Source organism: Eptatretus burgeri, chromosome 16 (assembly GCF_056783735.1).
Source record: "Eptatretus burgeri isolate ZD-2024b chromosome 16, Ebu_testis_v1, whole genome shotgun sequence".
Classification (NCBI taxonomy): Eukaryota; Metazoa; Chordata; class Myxini; order Myxiniformes; family Myxinidae; genus Eptatretus; species Eptatretus burgeri.
In genome coordinates this window covers 10,432,820-10,453,048 of record NC_140976.1, presented here as the reverse complement: position 1 = coordinate 10,453,048, position 20,229 = coordinate 10,432,820, and the positions used below count along the sequence as shown (strand labels likewise).

Here is a 20,229-nt window from a genome sequence, read left to right as displayed (position 1 = left end):
ATGCATACTATGAAAACTCCAAGGAAGTGCAAGAGTGAAAATTGGGTGTTTGGGTTAATTGAAACACCCCTTTTGAAGATAATTAATGGCCTTATTTAATTATATCCTTCATCAGGTGCATCCTCGGCCACCTCGCTCAAAATGGGGTCTGAAGCCGCCATGATTTTTGGCCTGCTCAACCATACATTGACTTGGAACAGGCCCCAACGCTTTCTTTACGAGAAAGTTTTTTCCCCACTTTCCTCACTTGTGTTATCCAATTTCTGTTCATCATAGCTACGAATTGCTGGATACATTGCAATGCTTTTAAATGCCTGGAAACGCCAGCGTTCGTGGCTTTATTTCATTTCTGCACATGCCATAACCTCAAGAGGCTCTTAAACTGAGCTGAATTACAAAATTTATGCTCCAGAATTGAAGTTAGCAAGAGTTTCGACTGCTAAAAAAAAGTGTTCATTTGTCCAATTCAGACATTGCTTGGGCGTTTCTGGGTGCACGGGTTTATATTGTTGCGGGCCGGGTATCGGCGACGAGCACGACCGCTAGATGGAGCTGCAGAGTCGACTCCACCGAACACCCGGAATTTAGATTGTACCTTTTCGGAAAACTCCGACAAGTACGGGTCCCTTACCGGACCATGAATCGTCAATAATTACACCACGTGGTACAGGGTTATTTGCCAATCTTCAAAATACCTAGAGCTCCATGTGGCGAGTTTACCAAGTATTCACACCCTCGACAGCACTCGTACGGAACGAGCCGCTAGCATGCTCGAACCGTGCGCGACCCGAGCGGATGATCACCGAGATCCGTCGATCCAAATGTCCCCTTACGGCGGCAACAACGGCCTTGCTAATACTCCAACACATGTCATGTTAAGCCAATGGAAGGAAACACAGCAACGAACTGATACATTTAACAAATATATTTATTTGTAATGGGGGGAAAGGGGGGAGCACGCAAGAAGCAGAGTTATCACGACTAATAGAGAAGCACGTATGTACAGCCAAGAGCACTTATACAATTCTTACTTACGGACGGGCCCACACTCAGACGCACACCCAAAGAAACGGACCCAAAGTGGTCTTTATTATCCCTTCGGCTAAGAGGGAAGACGAGCCGAGGGATGAGAAAATAGCAGGCTACCTGGCCGCACTGCACGGCTCGATGTCCGCACCTTCCCGGAGCACCAGTCGGCCAAGAAGGAACCAGGGCAGCCAGACGCGGACCACGCCAGCCACGAGACGAGCCATGAACCCAAGCACGACAGCGATGAGATGTCTTTTGCCCAGCCTTGAGAGATGCATTTTCCCCTCCAAGCTCCAGCGGATCCTCACGCGCTCTGCCAGTTTCTCTCGCTCGCACAGATTTTGACACTTCCGCAGATTCCCTCGCTGCTCCCATCTCTCCGATCTCGATCTCTCCCTCATCTCTCAATCTCCACGTCCCTTTTATCGCTCTCGTGCACGGTTCGCTCAGGCATGGCTCGCTCTCGGGCACGGTTCGCTCAGGCATGGCTCACTCTCGAGCGCGGTCCTAGCGAACCGATTCATGACCATATTTGGGAATGGAATTCATCCCCGAACGAATTTCGAACACGCCCGCATACCAGCGAGCGCGCGGATAATGCTGGGAGCAGAGGGTTTTTGCTGTTGTTGTATTTGGAGCTGTAGTAGCCGTTGTTGTATTTTGAGCTGTAGTAGCCGTCGTATTTGGAGCTGTAGTAGCCGTCGTTGTTGTATTTGGAGCTGTAGTAGCCGTCGTTGTTGTTGTATTTGGAGCTGTAGTAATCCACTATTAAAGTAACTCACAACGCATGTACATTTATTCACCCATTGGACTAGGGAAAGGGAGCTATCTATCCACATTCACTAATCAAAATAACTGAGCTATAGGACCTGAATGTTGTGTGCTCATGGCTTCCAGATTCACAACAATATGACTGACGGCAATGGGTAATCACTTGCCAAGCCAGGTGTTCTGTTGGAGTGCTTGCTTGAGTGAATAAGCCATTTGACGAGCGCTCACCGAGCTGCTTGGTTGTTCATTTCAAAACCACTAGAAGTAAGACCCGTCGCTTCACTGATGGGGGATACTTTGTGTAATTGCTAAAAAAAACACAAAACAACCAGAATAAAAATTAACATGAACCTTAATTTTTTCTACTTTTTGACGATTATATTTAGTGAAGAAAAGATTAAGGAATGTGCAGAAAGTGGAACTTCATTTGGAGCAATGCCATGCTGTCTAACCTGCTTTTCATTTCATTTCATTTCATCTATTTCATTTCATTTATTCACATTACCTTCTGTCCAAAGAAATCCAAAAGAAAGAACATGTAAGTGATACAAAGAGGGTGTGTGACCACACCAAAAGTTACATAAGAACAAAACATAATATGATGAGTCATAAAGACCTGGCCAAGCAGACAGCAGCCTGCAGGTGTCTTATTATCTGCAAGTCAGAAATTAACTGTTTGTGACTTTAAAAAAAAGTGTCGATAGAGTCGACAGGGGTCCTTTTTTTCGGTGATTACATACACAGCTTTCTTCTTCCTGTTTTGTGTGATCTACTTTCATGATAATATTTTAACATAAACACACCAATAGTTTCTGCAATATATTAATAGTCGGCAGTGGCTGAAAATGAAGACTACATAGACAGCACACATGGAGATCAGACATGGTGGGGTTTTTGCATACGAGCAGATTGGAGGAATACGTATGGGTTGGGGCATGAATGCAAGCAGGCCTTTGCCAGGTAGATAGCATGGGTTTTAATTTTTAAATGCTCCTGCCCGGTTTTACATAGAACACGGCGGTTAAAAATAAAACATTGCTATTTGGGCACGTTTTATCGCCCTGATAATGCCCTGGTACGCTGCCTACCATCCCCGCATACTTCTTTCCATTGCCCTTACGCTGCCTCCATTCTCCTTATGCTACCTTCCCTCCCCCTCCCTTCACACTTCCTTCCTTTTCCCATACGCTGCCTTCATTCCCCTTATGCTACCTTCTCTCACCCTCCCCTAAGGCTGCCTTCTTCCCCTTCCCCACGCTACCTTCTTCTCCTCCCCTCACGCTGCCTTCTTCCCCTCCCTCTTGCTGCTTTCTTCCCCTCCCCTCTTGCTGCCCTCCTCACCCCTCACACTTCCTTCCCATTCCCTCCCTTCATCCTGCCTTCCCATTCCCCCCTCTCACTCTGCCTCCCCTTTCCTTCAAGCTGTCGCCCCCCATCACACTTCCTCCTCCCCTCATGCTTCCCCTCCTTCTGCTGCCTCCCCTTCCCTCACGCTGCCTCCCCTTCCCTCACGCTGCCTCCCTTTCCCTCCCGCTGCCTCCCTTTCGCTCCCCCTGCCTCCCCTTTCCCTCACGGTGCCATCCTGTCCCCTCAAACTGCCTCCCCTTCCCTCATGCTACCTCCTTTTCCCTCGCACTGCCTCCTCTTTCCCTCGTGCTGCCTCCCTTTCCCTCCCGCTGCCTCCCCTTTCCCTCACACTGCCATCCTGTCTCCTGAAACTGCCTCCCCTTCCCTCGCGTTGCCTCCCTTCCCCTCATACTCCCTCCCTCCCCTCGCGCTTCTTCCCCTTTCCCTCTCGCTGCCTCCTCTTTCCCTCGCACTGCCTCCCTTTCCCTCCCACTGCCTCCACTTTCCCTCACGCTGCCATACTGTCCCCTGACACTACCTCCTGTTCCCTCGCGCTGCCTCCCTTCCCCTCATGCTGCCTCCCCTTCCCTCGCACTGCCTCCCCTTTCCCTCGCACTGCCTCCCCTTTCCCTCGCACTGCCTCCCCTTTCCCTCGCACTGCCTCCCCTTTCCCTCGTGCTGCCTCCCCTTCCCTCGCACTGCCTCCCTTTTCTCTCTCGCTGCCTCCCCTTTCCCTCAAGCTGCCATACTGTCCCTTAAAACTGCCTCCCCACCCTCTCACGCTGCCTTCTCCCCCCTCACACTGCTTTCTCCACCTTCGTGCTGCCTTCCCCTCCCTTTGCATTGCCTTCCCCTCCCCTCGCACTGCCTTCCCTTCCTTCCCCTTATGCTATCCTCCTCCCAAACCCCCTCCACCTCCATAAAACTCTCTGGAGGTCGCGGAGAAGAAGCAGTGTCAAAGAATGTGTAAATTGAACAAATGAAATCTTTTCTTTTTCACAGTTTTTATTTATCCCCCCACCCCCGCCCCCAGGCTTTCCCTCAAGTCCCCCGATCAAACACATATCCAGAACACCCCCTTCCCCTCCCTTCTCTCTCCCTCCCCTTCCTCTTTCTCTCCTCCCCGCCCCATTAATATTCCCATTAATGAAGCGACGGGTTGTATTTGCTAGTCTATAATAATAAATGTGTGTGTGTGTGTGTCTCCCCTCCTCCCTTGAATTGGAACAGGCCGCAACAGTTTATTAATGATAAAGCGCTCAAAATGTTTTTTTTGACTTTCCTCACTCATATCATCGAATGCATGATCTACACACCTACGGATGGATCCCTGTGTAAATCGCTTTTGTTAAATGCTGTAGTTTTCATACTAGAAGAGCACTCGGTAGAGCGCATACCTCCGCTACTCAATGCCTGATCCACGAGAACATATATCGGGCCCAATACATTTTTCAAATATCAGACTATATTTAGTTTGTGCCCCATCTCTCAATGGCAAAGAATTACCTGAAAATTCTCGAGTCCGGATCCAGATTCAGATCTTCACCAAAATCGAATCAATTAGTCCTTGTCATACACACCCAAGCTGTACAACAAGTTTCATCCGAATACATCTTCAACTTTTTAAGATATCATGCAATATCGTTTTTTGCCCCCATCTCTCAATGGTGAAGAATCACTTTAAAAAATTCCGATCGGATCTGGATTAAGATCTTCACCACAATTTAGCGTTGCCATCCTTGGTCTTTCACAGATTAATTCGAGTATATTGTTACGGTCGCGGAGTTCGGTTCGACTGCGAGGGGGTAACGTATCCCTCGTGTCACCTCAAACTCACTGGATCTGCGGCCGCTGCGCATGAATAACTTCCCAGCATGGCGGGTTGCTGGGCAACAACAAACGCCAATTGGTCTACCACGTCAGCGCAGGGTCCGTCCGTCTAAAAACTGTTTACCTGGTAAAGTGGTTTTCCAATCGGGGAATGCCCCTTCCAGGGATGGACCAATAATGCTGTTTAGGTTCCAATTAGTGTTACTTGATGCGGTCGAGCCACCGCTGGTACACCCTGCCCTAAACGAGCCAATTAGTTGAGGAGCTCCAACCTTCCCGACGACCCTAGGTGTGGACAGCACTGGATCAATGGAAGAATGGACAACCATGGACAGATTGAAAGGAAAATGTAAACAAGGCAATTTATTTACAGAAAGTAATGTGGAGTACGGGGAAGGAGGGAAGGTAACTCAAGGGCTTTAATGGAGTCAAAGAGCAACCAGGGCAGTAAAAGGGGAAGTGCAAAAAAACGGCAATCAATGTGTGTGTTTACAAAAACAAAAGAAAATGCACAAGTTGCAGACTTAACTTAACCTTCTCCTTACCTACCGGATAACATGACAGGGTACCTATCAGACACACATGGGAAGACAATTCAGAGGGACAGGGTGGCCTCAGCCTACCAGTATGTTGAACCATCCTCCCCAGTTTGATACCGCTTTCTGGAACGGTCCCGACACTGCACTCCACAACCGAGAGTCCACGAGCTCCGTCGGAACCGGCCGGCCAACAGCCATGAGCACCACAGATCCCAACCAGCGAATGAAAGTGTCTGGGACCAGGATAAAAGGGAGAGAAATATAACCAGGGAGAGAGAGAGAGAGAGAGAGAGAGAGAGAGAGAGAGAGAGAGAGAGAGAGAGAGAGAGAGAGAGAGAGAGAGAGAGAGAGAGAGAGAGATAGAGATAGAGATAGAGATAGAGATAGAGATAGAGATAGAGATAGAGATAGAGATAGAGATAGAGATAGAGATAGAGATAGAGATAGAGATAGAGATAGAGATAGAGATATTCAGATTCAGAGCCTCGGGGTGCAGCTTTATAGTCCCGATGGCAGGTGCGGACGAAGAGCTGCATATCAGATCTTACGAGGTGGCCTGGGGCCAGCTATTGGGCCACATCAGATCTTACGAGCTCGATCCATGCCAGCCGTTGGCGGATGCCCCCGCAGACCTGCCCATTTCTGCTGCCCGCCCGGATATGCACACAGTTGGCCCTTCCGACTGTTGTCAGCAGCAGAGCTCCGCACTTAACGTGGGGAGTCATTAATTTTACCCCCACGCACCCGGGACGAACCCCACATGTCCAAAAATGTCCATGACACAAAGCCAGGGAATGGGGCAATTATCGCAGGGGGTTGTGTCGTGTCTTGGTCCGTATACCGGTTGTGTTCCGGTGGAGGGGAATGAATGGAGATTAGGGAAACGAAATACAGTGCAGGAGAAGACGGAAAGAAATTGTAGTACGGGGTAGACGGAAAGAAGTTATAGTACAGGGTAGACGTCCATACAGACGAACAGACAAACAAGAACTTGGTGGGGCTTTAAACAATAAAGTGGAATTTGGGAATTTGGCGTGCACTTCGAAAGCCTTGGCTTCGGCAAAGGTTCTAGAATGCTGGTGTTATTTACACATGCCGAGAAGCCATGACAGTAAAACAACGCATGCCCTATGTGATGACGGCTCTCACAGCACACATCATTAAGCACTGACGTTGCTATGATCCCAACGGGTCGAGAGGGGGCTCTAGCTACCCAACCCAATGCATTTGATCACAATAATCCCGACAGGGAAGGCGCTATTCTTAACATACATTACGGAAATAACTATTGTAAGAGTCTACGTGCTGTGTGCATTTCAATTTTGGCATACAGCTTATAAAACCAAAACAATATAATAGATATATAATTTAAGTTTGGAGGATTGGATCACGTGGATTAAATAACCCGAAATCTGGAGTGAAATCTGAAAATGTTAAGAAATTGGTGATGTTTAGTTTTTTGCGGGTATGTGCCATAACCAGCCTTTCCATCCAATCCAACCGTTCCTTATCAATCATTTAATTGGAGAGCTTGCTTGAGTGCTTAAACCACTTTCCGAGCGCCCTGCAGTCGATAGTGGTGCAGTTCACGTCCCGATTGGGATGTACAGTTGGCAGTTGCTCCAATCCTGTCTTCTACCATCTCCTCTCTGGCCTTGCCTCCTCCACAAAGTTATCTCCTCAAAAGTTATCTCCGCATGTATCCGGACGGTAGCCATCTCCACACACATCCAGAGGATGATTATATCTGCATGTATCCGGAGGGTGGTTATCTTCGTTATGTCTGCACGTATCCAGAAAGTGGTTATCTTTGTTATGTCTGCACATATCCGGAAAGTGCTTATGTCTGCACATGTCTGGATGGTGGTTATCTCCGCACGTATCCAGACGGTGGTTATCTCTACACGTATCCCGATGGTGGTTATCTCCGCATGTATCCAGATGGTGATTATCTCCATACGTGTCTGGATGGTGGTTATGTCTGGGCGGTGTTTGTCTCCGGATGTGTCTGGGTGGTGTTTGTCTCTGGATGTGGCCGGGCGGAAGTTTGTCTCTGGACGTGTCTGGGCAGTGTTTGTCTCCGGATGTGTCTGGGTGGTGTTTGTCTCTGGATGTGGCCGGGCGGAAGTTTGTCTCTGGACGTGTCTGGGCAGTGTTCGTCTCTGGATATGTCTGGATGGGAGTTTGTCGCCAGACGTGTCTGGGTGGTGTTTGTCTCTGGACGTGTCTGGGTGGTGCTTATGTCTGGACAGGAGTTTGTCTCCGGACATCTCCGGGTGGTGTTTGTCTCCGAATAGTGTTTATCTCCAGACATGTCCTGGTGATGTTTGTTACAGGACGGTGTTTATCACTGGATGTGTCCAGACGGTGTTTGTTTCTGGACAGTGTTTATCTCTAGACATGTCTAGGCGGTGTTTGTCTCCGGGTGGTATTTATAGTATGACTGGTAGAAAATGGATCTCAGACATTATTTTGTTTCCATCTTCAATGTTATTCGATGAAGAATCATTTTCATGAGACAGTATGAATCGTAATTAACGCTCTACCACACGTCTGCCTTCCCTTCCTCTCACCTCATGCTGCCTTCCCTTCCCCCACCCCTCCTCTCTCTCTCTCTCTCTCTCTCTCTCTCTCTCTCTCTCTCTCTCTCTCTCTCTCTCTCTCTCTCTCTCTCTCTCTCTCTCCCCCTCTCTCTCCCTCCCCCACCCCTCTCTCTCTCCCTCCCCCACCCCTCTCTCTCTCTCTCGCTCCCTCCTCTTACTATACCCATCAGCGAAGCATTCATTCATTCAATTCAAATCATGAACATTCAATCCCTGCACTGGCCCAAGCACATCTGGGTTTGGTGAAAGGTAAGCTAATGCTCAAGCAGTACAGCAAGTGGGTATGCAACAAGACTGTGAAGACCAATGAAAATTGGTGAATCGGACAAACGAGCCCACTCGTTTGTCAAAAAAATATTGTTACGTTTGAGGGGGGGTATGCATTCAAAGGGTAATTAGGATGTTTAATTAGGTATGCCATGCTGTTCGAGTGTACCAGGATCTCGATGTAATAAGTAGCAATTCAGTGGTGATAAGTTGTCTAGTAAATGTCCATTTCTTCAAGGGTTTGGTGAAAATGATAATTGTCACGTAATTAGATAGGGACACGGGATAGGGTAAGTGTGTCTGCGTAAACCCCTTTTAGTAGTCCCTGGAGGCTTGCCGTGACATCACAGGACAGTGCTGCGGATGGCTCCGCCCCGTGATCACGATTGGCGGAAGGCGATGGCGCAGGGCCAATAAAATGGCTCGATTGGAAGTGACGAGGACAGGAGGCTAAAAAGGTTCTGTTCGGGGTCGAAAAGGAAGAGGAAGAAGATCGGGACAGAAAAACCGTTTCTGGTGGAGGTTGTTGTGTTGGGAGCATGCGGTGTTGTTGCGCTGATTCGATCCTGGTTTTCATCGTGTCTCGAGGCCTTCCTGTGCCTCGTTCCTCACCTTGGTTGGCTCTGGGGTTCTGCTGGCTCGGGGTACGGGGTCGACCGGCGGGCGGACCTGCCTCCCTCTCCTGCTCGCAACTTGGTGCCAGAACTGGTTCCCTGGCGGCTGTGAGCGGACTTGGGCCAGGACCAGGAGGTCGACAGCACCACGGTGTCTCCTGCCCCTGACGAGCGCAACGCCAGCTCGTCCGCCGCCAATCCAGGGACTGTTGCGTCCACACCACGGGCCAGCCTGACCACCAGGACCAGCTACGTGTTTGTGTGTGTGTATGTACCTGGTGCCTTAGAGGGTTTGAGATTTGTATATTCATTGGAATTGTCTGTGTTTTCCCCACGCCCGAACCCACACCACCATCCCGTCGAATCGCCCCGGATCCCTCTTCTTGCCGAGTCTTGTTATTTCTGGTTAGAGAAAATAAACGTTATCAACTCAGTGAAAATCGACTCGTGCCACCTTCCTCGTCCCGTTTGCGGTAGAGCGATTAGAACCGCCATCTTTGGGTTATAAATAAATAAACCGCCTCCATCGTTTCGGCTCATTCTACGTTGGCGGGACTGTTCAAGTCCCGTGAACGTCACAATATCATTACCCTAACCCTTATTTTTGCTCTAATTCCTTCACATTTGGTCAGATTTGACATTCTGCCCACTTTCTACACTCACAGCAATCCCCTTCATACTGCGATATCAAATATTAAATCTAAAAAAATAAATAAAATGAAAACTCTCATCGTAACCCTCACAGCTCAGAAACCACTGTAGTTTTAATTCTCATCATACTATGGTGCTCAGATTTTAACACATCCCCATGGTAGCATTTGCAGTTAAGAATACCAAATTTAGAGGTTCAATCTCAAATAATAAGAGATATAGAAAGCATCATCTTCGCCAATCAGGAATGAGATATAATTGCTTATTTTTTATTGTTTTTTCAAAACAGCTGTTTGCGAAGCCGCCATATGCAAGAACAGATTACTATACAGAAAATGCACCGTATTTTTGTGCAATACTTAAAACTAAAGCATTGATAACGTTTAAAGTTAAGCCATTTAGCGTTTAAGTTTAAAGAGATTCAGCAAATCATTAAAAGTGCTCTTTGAAAGAACAGAATGTATTTTGGATCGTGCGCCATCACACGAAAGTACAACATAAGCTTTTGATAGTTCTGAAAATCTGGAACATCGGTCAGATTTATTTTCATTTTCCTCTGCACAGGTTTTTTTTCTTTTACACTTCTGTCCATTAATCCTTTATCATCACTTTCTCCAGTGTTGCACAGTCCGAGCGTTTTCGTGGGAACCAATTATTGGCCTGGTTACTGTACGTGCGGGTTCTTGCTGCTGTACACTAAACATTTTACTGTGCAATTTTATTTCTACTGTACCATTAAAAGTACCATAAAAAGTTTTACCGTACACTAAATTTTGCCGGAATCGGACCGAGTCCCCGAGTTCTTGGCATTCAGAGTCCGAGTCCGAGTCCGGGCTCGCGTCCTACATCATTGCTTTCAAACTATTAAACTTTCCATCAGTTTGCCCCTTCCTACAAAAAAATGCATTAGATTGGTGTCCAAACCAAGTTCGTAGCTTAAACTAATTTTGAGTTGGCAGTCAGAAAAGAAGAAGAAGAATAACAAATGGGCATTGTGGGTCTCATTTGTTTTTGATGATGTCCCAAAGTTTAATGAGTGTTATTGGATGGGGAATTCTTCGAAGATGACTGGTAGATAACTTATACAGTAGGTTTATACGTTTTATCTTGGTAGATTTTTTTGAGGATTTATGTTGTCTTGAGCCAATGGAGTGTTTGGGCCATCTCTACATAAGAAGTGAACCGACTTCTTGATCAAGCAAAATGCAAACCCGATTATAGTTTGGAACACACACCAACTTGTTTACAGTGTGGTATAAAAGAAGAGCAGTACAAGGTGGGATGCAGGAGATCTGGCAGGAAGTTGACAAGGAATACAAGGTGGGATGCAGGAGACCTGGCAGAAAGGTGATAACGAATACAAGGCGGGATGCAGGAGACCTGGCAGTATGGTGACCAGGAATACAAGGTGGGAGGCAGGAGACCTGGCAGGAAGGTGACCAGGAATACAACGTGGAAGGCAGGAGATCTGGCAGGAAGTTGACAAGGAATACAAGGTGGGATGCAGGAGACCTGGCAGTAAGGTGATAACGAATACAAGGCGGGATGCAGGAGACCTGGCAGTAAGGTGACCAAGAATACAACGTGGGAGGCAGGAGACCTGGCAGTAAGGTGACAAGGAATACAAGGTGGGATGCAGGAGACCTGACAGTCAGGTGACAAGGAATACAAGGTGAGATGCAGGAGACCTGGCAGGAAGGTGACCAGGAATAAAATATGGGATGCAGCAAACTTGGCCCACAATGACAGGCAGTACTATATTGCAAGGTCTATGTATATATATATATATATATATATATATATATATATATATATATATATATATATATATATATATATATATATATATATATATATATATATATATATATATATATTACGCCTGTAGGTCGTGTGAACCTGAGACAAGCTAAAGAATACCTTGGTGCAGTGTAATGTACCCCACTGAGTTCCTTAACTTCGAAGCAATTACATGTTTTCTTTATCTACAATGTTTGTTTATTTCAGATAAGTGTAGAACCAAACTCAACAGCACTTTTCCTGAGAGGTCTCAACAGCACTCAGCACTTTCACATTTCATGCTTACATAAGTAGATTTACATATTAACATGGAAACTCGTTTGATCAAAAGTGAAGGAAATATCACTGCTTGTTGTTCATAGCACCAGCTTTGTAAGTCAGCCGAAAAGAACGTTAATGGGTATATATGTACATATTACATACGTGGATGTTCGGGGATGGGGAGCATGGGAGGAGGAAATAAAAAGGAATTTGAGAAGGAAGGGAAAGGGGGAGAGATAGGGGAGAAAGGGATGAGGGAAAGAAAGAAGAGGGGAGGGAAAGCCAAAAATTCCACCTTGTGTTTGCACATATAATATGACCAGAAGATGGGCCCAAAACAAGGCAATGATAAAAACGACATAAGTAAGACAATGTGTCAGATAAAAAGAGCACTGACCCTCACATAGAATTCCTACATTCTCCAGTAGTGGCAAGAGCGAGGAGGAGAGGCAGCGATGGGTCGTGCAGGCACGAGGTGTGGCACGGGACTGTGCAGGGTGAGCACACATCAGAGAAGCTGGACAGATGTTTGGATTTACGACGAACATCAAGTGACCCTCCCTGTTGTTATTGTTTTGTATGCAGCCTGTGGCTGCTTGGTTGCATCATTTTGTTTGGAAGCACGGCTATGCCGCTGATGCAGTGCCCCTTTAACCAGTAAGCTGGTACTCATTTTGCCAACTTCAGAAGGATGACAGGCTGAGTCAACCCACTTGGTGTTATTTCAACAAAACGACAGGAGCTCGACCTCAAGACCCTAAGATCTCAAGCTAGCCACCTTATCCATTAAGCCAACACCATGCTTACCCTCTCTGCGATGAGTCCAGATAGAGAGCGAATGGTAAGGTCTTTGCTCTTAATTGAGTAAAAATGACTTGATGTGTTTCCACCATTAGCTTTTATCTACAAAACACCAAATAATTATGGGAATAATTTTTTTTGTACTGTCACATAATTTATAAGGATTTGGGAAGGTATGCTTGTTTTTGCAAGATCAGAAAAATGTTTTCTTCCTCTAATTAGTCTAATGTGAGTTTATTGAACCTTGTAGCTCGAATAGGCGCGCGGACAACCACGCGCGTCTCACCTCTCTCAGATCTGATGATCCTTTTCAAGTAGAAATGAAAATGCATGAATCTTCAAAAGTCTCAATAACTCGATCTGATCGTTATTTAATTTTTTCATTTCCATCCTCAAGTCGGTAAAATTGTATCATTGAACAACAAATGTAACTTCTGTGAATTCACCAAATTAAATAATGTACACCACCAGAGTTGCCTGTTACATTAGCTGCCACACATTAGGAATGTCCATCCGAGGGAGGGCAGACACATTGATGAACCACCCTGTCCGTGAAACATCGGGATGACAGTTTATAGCTAGGTTGGGATTCCATCACAGGATAGACAGCTTTGAGGCGAGTAGGTGAGCTTGTTTGATTGCTCAGATCAAATCCATCACTCCGTATCTCATAAAGTGGTGGCTGTTATCCCATGAGTGTAGGAAAGATCGAGTGAAGACAATACCTTATAAACATTCAAACAAAAAAAAAATTCAAATCGTTCAATGCTACTTTACCAGCTTGACAACCGTGATACCAAGCACAATATCCCACCTCACATGATCACCATGGATACACATTATGCAAATCACTCATTGTTACACTTGTTAAACTGTTCTGTGGAGGACAAGAAGTACTGACAGTATTTGATATTCCTGCTTTTTAAATCTCATTAATTCATCCCCTTTTTCCCCCATGTTGGATAATCCCGGGACCCCTGCAAGTTCATACCGGGACAGGTCAGGCTCTGCGGACGGGATCCCACCTGTTCCCAGATTCCTGCGTAAATTATGGCAATTCCATATTTTTGTGGCAGAGGTTAGTGCAACTCGCCTCCACCATGTTCACTCATTTCCCCTACAAACACATTTTGCACACAGACACCCCGAGCACACCCGGACGGCTGAACACAGGGATTACGAGCCTTTCAAAATGACGTATGAATGCTAAATGAGGTCTTTACACATGTGCTGTGTGTGCGTTTACACTGACTCTGTTCTGCTCACCGGGCACTTTTAACCTGCCGTTACGAGCACAAAAGGTGTAGTTTAAATCGTCTTTTAAACATCATGTTCAGCATTTAGAGAAAGAGTGACAATTTCAAAATGGTTAACCATAATTGTTGTGTTCCTGGATGCAAATCGGAGTGATGGAAATCAAACTAAAGCACACAATTTGGTGTCTGTTTGTCTGTCTGACCACGATACACTCAGTCGTTACTTATCCAATCTCAACCAAACTTGACGGGAGGATTAAAGGTCACATGATGGAAGTTGTAGCGACATAATTTGCCCAACCCTCCCCAAGAGGGTTTTCCACCTTGTGCGAAGTCCGTGTTTCGGTGTATATATCATGTTAAGATAGCTAATCATGGTATTTTTCCCTGGCCGCTTCTAATAATAAAAGTAATAACAACACTCATGATATTACCATAATATTAATGTTATTACAAAACAATATTAATGTAGCACTTATAATATCCCCCATCCCCAAGGGGTTTTTTCCTCCTTGGACAAACACCTTGTTAACGTGTATAAATAGCTGGCATGAGGCACCCCTACGAGAAGTAAAATATATTAGAAACCACAAACACAAATGATTACCTTTTGAAACAGTTGCTGCTGTCGTTGAACACTAAACTGAAAGGGAGGAAACCCGGGATGTGTTCAGTTACCAAGTAGCTAGTTTGCGCCAGCCGTTCCCCATGAGCTGTTTTGAATGGAGTGCTTGCTTTAATTCTTAAGCCACTTGGCAAGCGCTCTACAAGAAACTTGGTAACTGAACACACCCCTGATGTTCTTGAGGCCCAGCCTAGATCGACTGTACTCTATATACCTCAGAGAGGATAATAACATGACCCTTCCTGCCGCTCCCGTCAGGAGTGGGTGTGCTAGTATGGGGAATATGGGGAATATGAGAAACATCCTTAATTGAGAGGTATCGGGTTCGTACCATTTACTGTTAGTACATCTATCGTCGACCATTGATATAACACACACACACACACACACACGCACACACACACACACACACACACACACACACACACACACACGGATGGACAATTTCAACTTTTACCAATAGATGCAAAAATGTAGCATAATTTTTCTTGGGGCCCCGGAACCAAACAAAACAAAATATATTATGATGGCACTCTCAGCTGCCACAGCTCCTGCTTCCCCCCTTCTCCCTCCCAACATGATTAAGAGTAAATATCATCGCTTTAAACTTACCCTGTACATTCACAAGCACCAGATATGTCCTTCCCACCAGAGTTGAAAAGAACCTAATCCAGATGCAGTCCATTCACTGGGGAGGAGTGATCCATCGGGGGATTTGTCTCACACACGTACCTCCACTCCACTTCCACTGTCCTATCGGGCTGGCCGTTTGCAGTATGAGCAGGTGCCCGTTCGACGAGCTAAGAAAGTTTTCCAAGTCTTTTGTTGTACAGACACACAGCCCACTCTCTCTCTCTCTCTCTCTTCTCTCTCTCTCTCTCTCTCTCTCTCTCTCTCTCTCTCTCTCTCTCTCTCTCTCTCTCTCTCTCTCTCTCTCTCTCTCTCTCTCGTACTTTTCCAAGTATTTTCGGCTACTTTCAGAAGCTTGTTGAGCCATTCCAAGTAACAGTCCTTATTCCGGACACATAATGCATTTTATTTCACTCCAAATTTTTCAGCTTCCCGGGATTTCTGTGTATGCGCACCGAGCACGATTATTGTCACTACAAGTGATTGTTGTTGAATATATGATTTATTCCAATTTAATACGATGAACACACATTGTAATATAAAGTTACCATCCGGTACGAAAACTGATGGCTCGAGCCTGTCGGCCGCTGCAGAAATATTTAGTTTAAACGCTTTTATTATGATTTTAAATTTGATATCATTATTAAAAAAACAACAGCAATAGTAATGATACTACTAATGCAGCACCTTTTTCACAGTTGAGTTTTCAAAGTACAATCGACCACCTGAAATAAAGCATTTATCAATTCTAATACTGTTATACAGTCGGTTCAAAAACATATCTTGACCCAACATACTTAGGAAGCATCGGTGTTCGGCTCAAAACATTTGAACCGCTCACCACCCTCACCCACCCCAACTTCTCCCCATGCTCACCCACCCCAACTACTCCCCACCCTCACCTACGTCCACTACTCCCCACCCACCCCAACACCTCCCCACCCTCACCCACTCCACATACCCCAATTCCTCCTCACCCACCCCAACTCCTCCCCACCTCACCCACCCCAATGCCTCCCCACCCTCACCCACCCCAACTACTCCCCAACTCCTCCCAACCCTCATCTACCCCAACTCATCCCCATCCTCACCCACCCCAACGCCTCCCCAACTCCTCCCCACCCTCACCAACCCCAACTCCTCCCCACCCTCACCCACCCCAACTCTCCCCTTCCTCTCCCACCCAACTCCTCCCCACCCATGTACTGTGTAATAAAATGTGTTTTTTGTTTTGCCACAGTATTATAGTTATTAAATGAACAATAAAAAGAAGAATATTTCGAGGAAGTATTATTATGTGGTCAAAGGCAAGTTAGTAGCAATAATAACAATAATTTATTTCGTTGGTTATGATTATTTTAAGATTATATTAAAAAAATACCATCGCAGTGTTTGTATATCTTGTATACAGACAGACTCGTGCCCAGGAAAGTTCAACATACTGTCCCAGGCACGAGTTGTGTGTCGCGTGTGCTTCGCTGTACACTTGATGTACCCTGCCATGCAGTGCTGGATTAACCATTAGGCAGACAAGGCATGTGCCTTAAGGCCAGCCAAAAATTCGGGCCAAAAATTATTTTCACATTAAATATTTGTCTTTTTTTGTATTAAATATTTTGTTCTTGAATCAGTTTATCTTTTGTCTGGGGTCCATTTCCATGAGCCAGAGATCTAATTTAAAATTTTCAGGCCATTCTCTAAAATTAAAAAAATGTGCCTTAGGGCCAGCCGAGGCTTAATCCGGCACTGCTGCCATGTATGTCTGCCTGCGCATGGTGCAGCAACATGCAAGGGGCTTTGGAAAACAATGGCGAGTGTAGACGAACAAATGTCGAACCGTGGCGAGATGTGCATGACGTAGTGACTGACGCCCGTCGAAGGCGACGGCCGAATCCTCGTGGTCGAGCATCAGTTTCCGCAGCATTTGCTATGTCGTGTGTGGTGAACAGGCGGTGACTCGAGGCGGATGCGGTGTGCATCGCTCGGCTGGCCGGCCTTGCCTTGGTCCAGTGCCATGATGTGCTGAACAAGCAATCGCGCCGCTTGCTCAATGTTGATATTTTCCTGTCGGATTCACACATGACGATGAAGGACTCAGGGAACTCTGGATTTTAAAACACTGCTAACTCTTTGCCACTAAAAACACAACTCAATAGATACTATATCAGATAGATGTAAGTGCACTTTAACTCAAGTCCATAAAACTTTCAGTTTTAGGCTGACAAATTGTGACAGCATCGAGTTTATGAGCATGTACTTCAGGCTGAAGATGCAGTTACGCAATTCCACAACGCACGAAGAAACTACAGAGCCAACCCCAGACATTTCGGTTAACCAGCTGACCCGTTAGCAAAAAGAATTTTTCAGTGCCAAGAATTTTCATCAAGGCCGAGATGCCAACATGCCGTGCCCACGTGTGAAAATTCACACAAAGCTGCTGCCGGAGCCAAAATTACCCTGGCATCTGCTTCAGGTTGATTACGGCCATGTCAGTGCTTTAAAAACAAACTACGGCAATGACGAAAGTCCTGACACATGGAGCAACCTCATGTCGCAAAACTTTCATTCAGAACATTAATGAAGAAGAAATATTAGTCTCTGTACTAACAGCTGGAAGACAATCACAGGAAAATCTGAGAATCGAGTAGTACTGTAAAGTGGTAAACTTCGGGAAATAGTCCCAAATTATTGGTGCGCCGTCAACGTTGCTGCCAATGGTGTTATATTGTTGACAATAGCTGTCGGATTTAGAAAGTTTGTGGGTAAAATACTGATTAACGTCATTCTTACATCACACAGACACACACATGCCACCATGTTTTGCCAGATGAACGATTCCATCCATCGGGACCAAACTCTGCGCACAGCATTGTTGCTGCCTCAGCAATCTCCTTGGCTATTGGGTACAATCCTGGACAGGTCACCACTCCAACACAGGATACCAGCAAGCTGGCACTCATTTTGCCAACCTCAAAAGGATGGCATGCAGAGTCAACCCCACCTGGTATTAATTCAACAGCTGAATGGGATTTGAACTCAGGAACATAGGATCCCAAGTTCACCACCCTAACCATTAAGCCAACACCAAGCATGTTGAACAACTTAAAGACAAGGATATGGGGATCACGGGTTCTTGTTGGGTTCACACTCCTGAACAGATAGACCTCCTTTGCTAAAGAACCATCTCTCACACATCCTACACTGGACTGAGCCACGCTGTTCTTGTATTGGTAGTCTTCTTTCAACAGTGCACTTGTGTCTGCTTCTGTTGCTTGCTCTCCTGAACAAGTGCAGACACTCTTGACACTGAATTCCATATTGAGGCAAGTTCTGGCTTGCTGTTTGTATTCTATATTTGACTCTGTAGTTTGATCTGCTGGTGTTAGGAGCATCAGTCGTACAACACTGATGGACTGTCAGTCTTCCCTGGCTGCGAACTGCAGATAGGGTGTTTCACAAACTCGTTTATGGTGTTCAGCAATGCATTTGTGCCTTGCCTTATCCCCCACTCGCCGGAAGCTCCTCTTGCATTCCTGACAATGCACCTGGTTCTCCAGCTGAGAATGCCCCATCTGCAGTTGGGTGTCCAGGTCTTTAAGCCCCCAGCAGTATGCATCATTCCAACTCGTTTTCTGAGAGTACTTCTTGGACAACTCTCTCTCTCTCTCTCTCCCCCTGTGTCTCTCTCTCTCTCTCTCTCTCTCTCTCTCTCTCTCTCTCTCTCTCTCTCTCTCTCTCTCTCTCTCTCTCTCTCTCTCTCTCTCTCTCTCTCTCTCTCTCTCTCTCTCTCTCTCTCTCTCTCTCTCTCTCTCTCTCTCTCTCCGATATCCCCACAACATTGAGGTCCTGACATATCTAGTCTCTCCATCTCTTTCGAAGTCATGGTACCCCAAGCTTCCTCAAGGCACACCAGCACAGTCATATGCCTTCTTCAGATCTACAAAGAGGAGGAGCTGCTTTGAATAATGTTGCATTGCCTTTTCCACGAGTTGTCGCACAGAAAAAAAACATGTCGAGCATCCACACCCGTGACAGAATCTGCTCTGTGACTCTGGGACTCCTCCTCTGCTATTTTCTGCACCGAGTTTGGATAATCCTGGCCACCACCTTCCTAGCCACTTCAAAAAGGGCAAATTAACACACACACACACACACACACACACACACACACACACACACACACACTGAGGTTTCCTTTCTTTGGGATGGGGGAGAGGATTGCATCAACGCACTCTCTAGGCACCTGTCTCTCCGCCCACACTGTGTGCATGAAGTCCAATAGCAGCTTCTGAAAGCTCTCCTTCTCACATGCCACTTTCACTACCTCAGGAGGTATGTTGGAGCTGCCCCCAGCCTTGCCATTTTTCACTTACTCAAAGCTATCCTCAGCATCATAGACAGCTTGCTTTTGAGTTGAATCATCTGTGGTCACTGCCTTGCATTCTCTACTGGGCCAAAGGTGTTGTACATGGATTGCCGTTCTCATCCTTAATGGTCATCAATCTGGAGGGAACTAATGGCCTGCATCCATATTGCATTATCCCGAATGCACTGCCACACATTCTTGCCTCCAAAGTGAGTCTTCTGTGCTTCTTCTGCTTTTCTTTGAAACCACCGATTCTTGGCATCTCCTACCACTCGATGGGCTACACCTCTTGCCTGTCAGGATCTACGATAGTCCTCTGCATGCTTTGTGGCTAGCCATTTAGTGTATAGCTTGTTTCAGTGCTGGAGGACAGGTTCTATTTCCTCAGCACATTCTCTGAAACAGTCTTGTTGTTGGAACACCTCCCGATGGGATGATTCACCTTCGCTTTCTTCACTCTTGGTTAGCTTTGCGACATCAAACCTCTTCCTTATAGTAGATGGTGCTCCCTTGTGATGACATGGCCCCGACTTCACACAGAGGAGTTGATGATCTGTATTGCACTCTGCACCTCTCTTCACTGTCACATCCAAACATATTCGACAATATCTTCGGTGCATGATGGCATAATGCAATGCCAACGATTGGACTTTGGGTATTGCCATGTTTGTTTATGGATGTCGATTTTTGTAAACCAGGTGTTATTAAAGTAGCCTCAATTGCGGACAAGAATGTCAGCAGCTCTTTTCCTGTCATTTAATTATCCATACCCAAGTGGCCCTTGCACTCTCTCGCACGTGTCATCTGTGCCATCCCAAGAACCTACACGGGCATTGAGG

The 20,229-nt window shown here is 46.1% G+C and overlaps 1 protein-coding gene and 1 long non-coding RNA gene across 6 annotated transcripts in view; one reads left to right on the top strand and one right to left on the bottom strand.

Moving 5' to 3' along the window:
- Positions 1-20,229, top strand: part of LOC147010496 (uncharacterized) — a 50,686-nt gene that overhangs the window by 3,573 nt on the left and 26,884 nt on the right. The gene's annotated exons all lie outside the window — the stretch shown is intronic.
- The window catches only part of LOC147010497 (ras-related protein Rab-32-like), a 30,506-nt gene that overhangs the window by 3,886 nt on the left and 6,391 nt on the right, over positions 1-20,229 (bottom strand). Inside the window, exons 3-4 of one of the 4 annotated variants that reach the window (XR_015052350.1) lie at positions 16,862-17,088; positions 5,732-5,749 (exon numbers count right to left, since the gene is read on the bottom strand). Coding sequence is in view for 1 of the 4 variants with exons in the window: in XM_085859446.1 (XP_085715572.1) it covers positions 16,933-17,088 (156 nt within the window). In the remaining 3 variants the exon portion in view is untranslated. Of the gene's footprint in view, positions 1-5,731; positions 5,750-10,447; positions 11,252-16,199; positions 17,089-20,229 lie in introns of those variants that run through there. The other 3 variants (XR_015052348.1, XR_015052349.1, XM_085859446.1) reach the window with 3 other exon arrangements.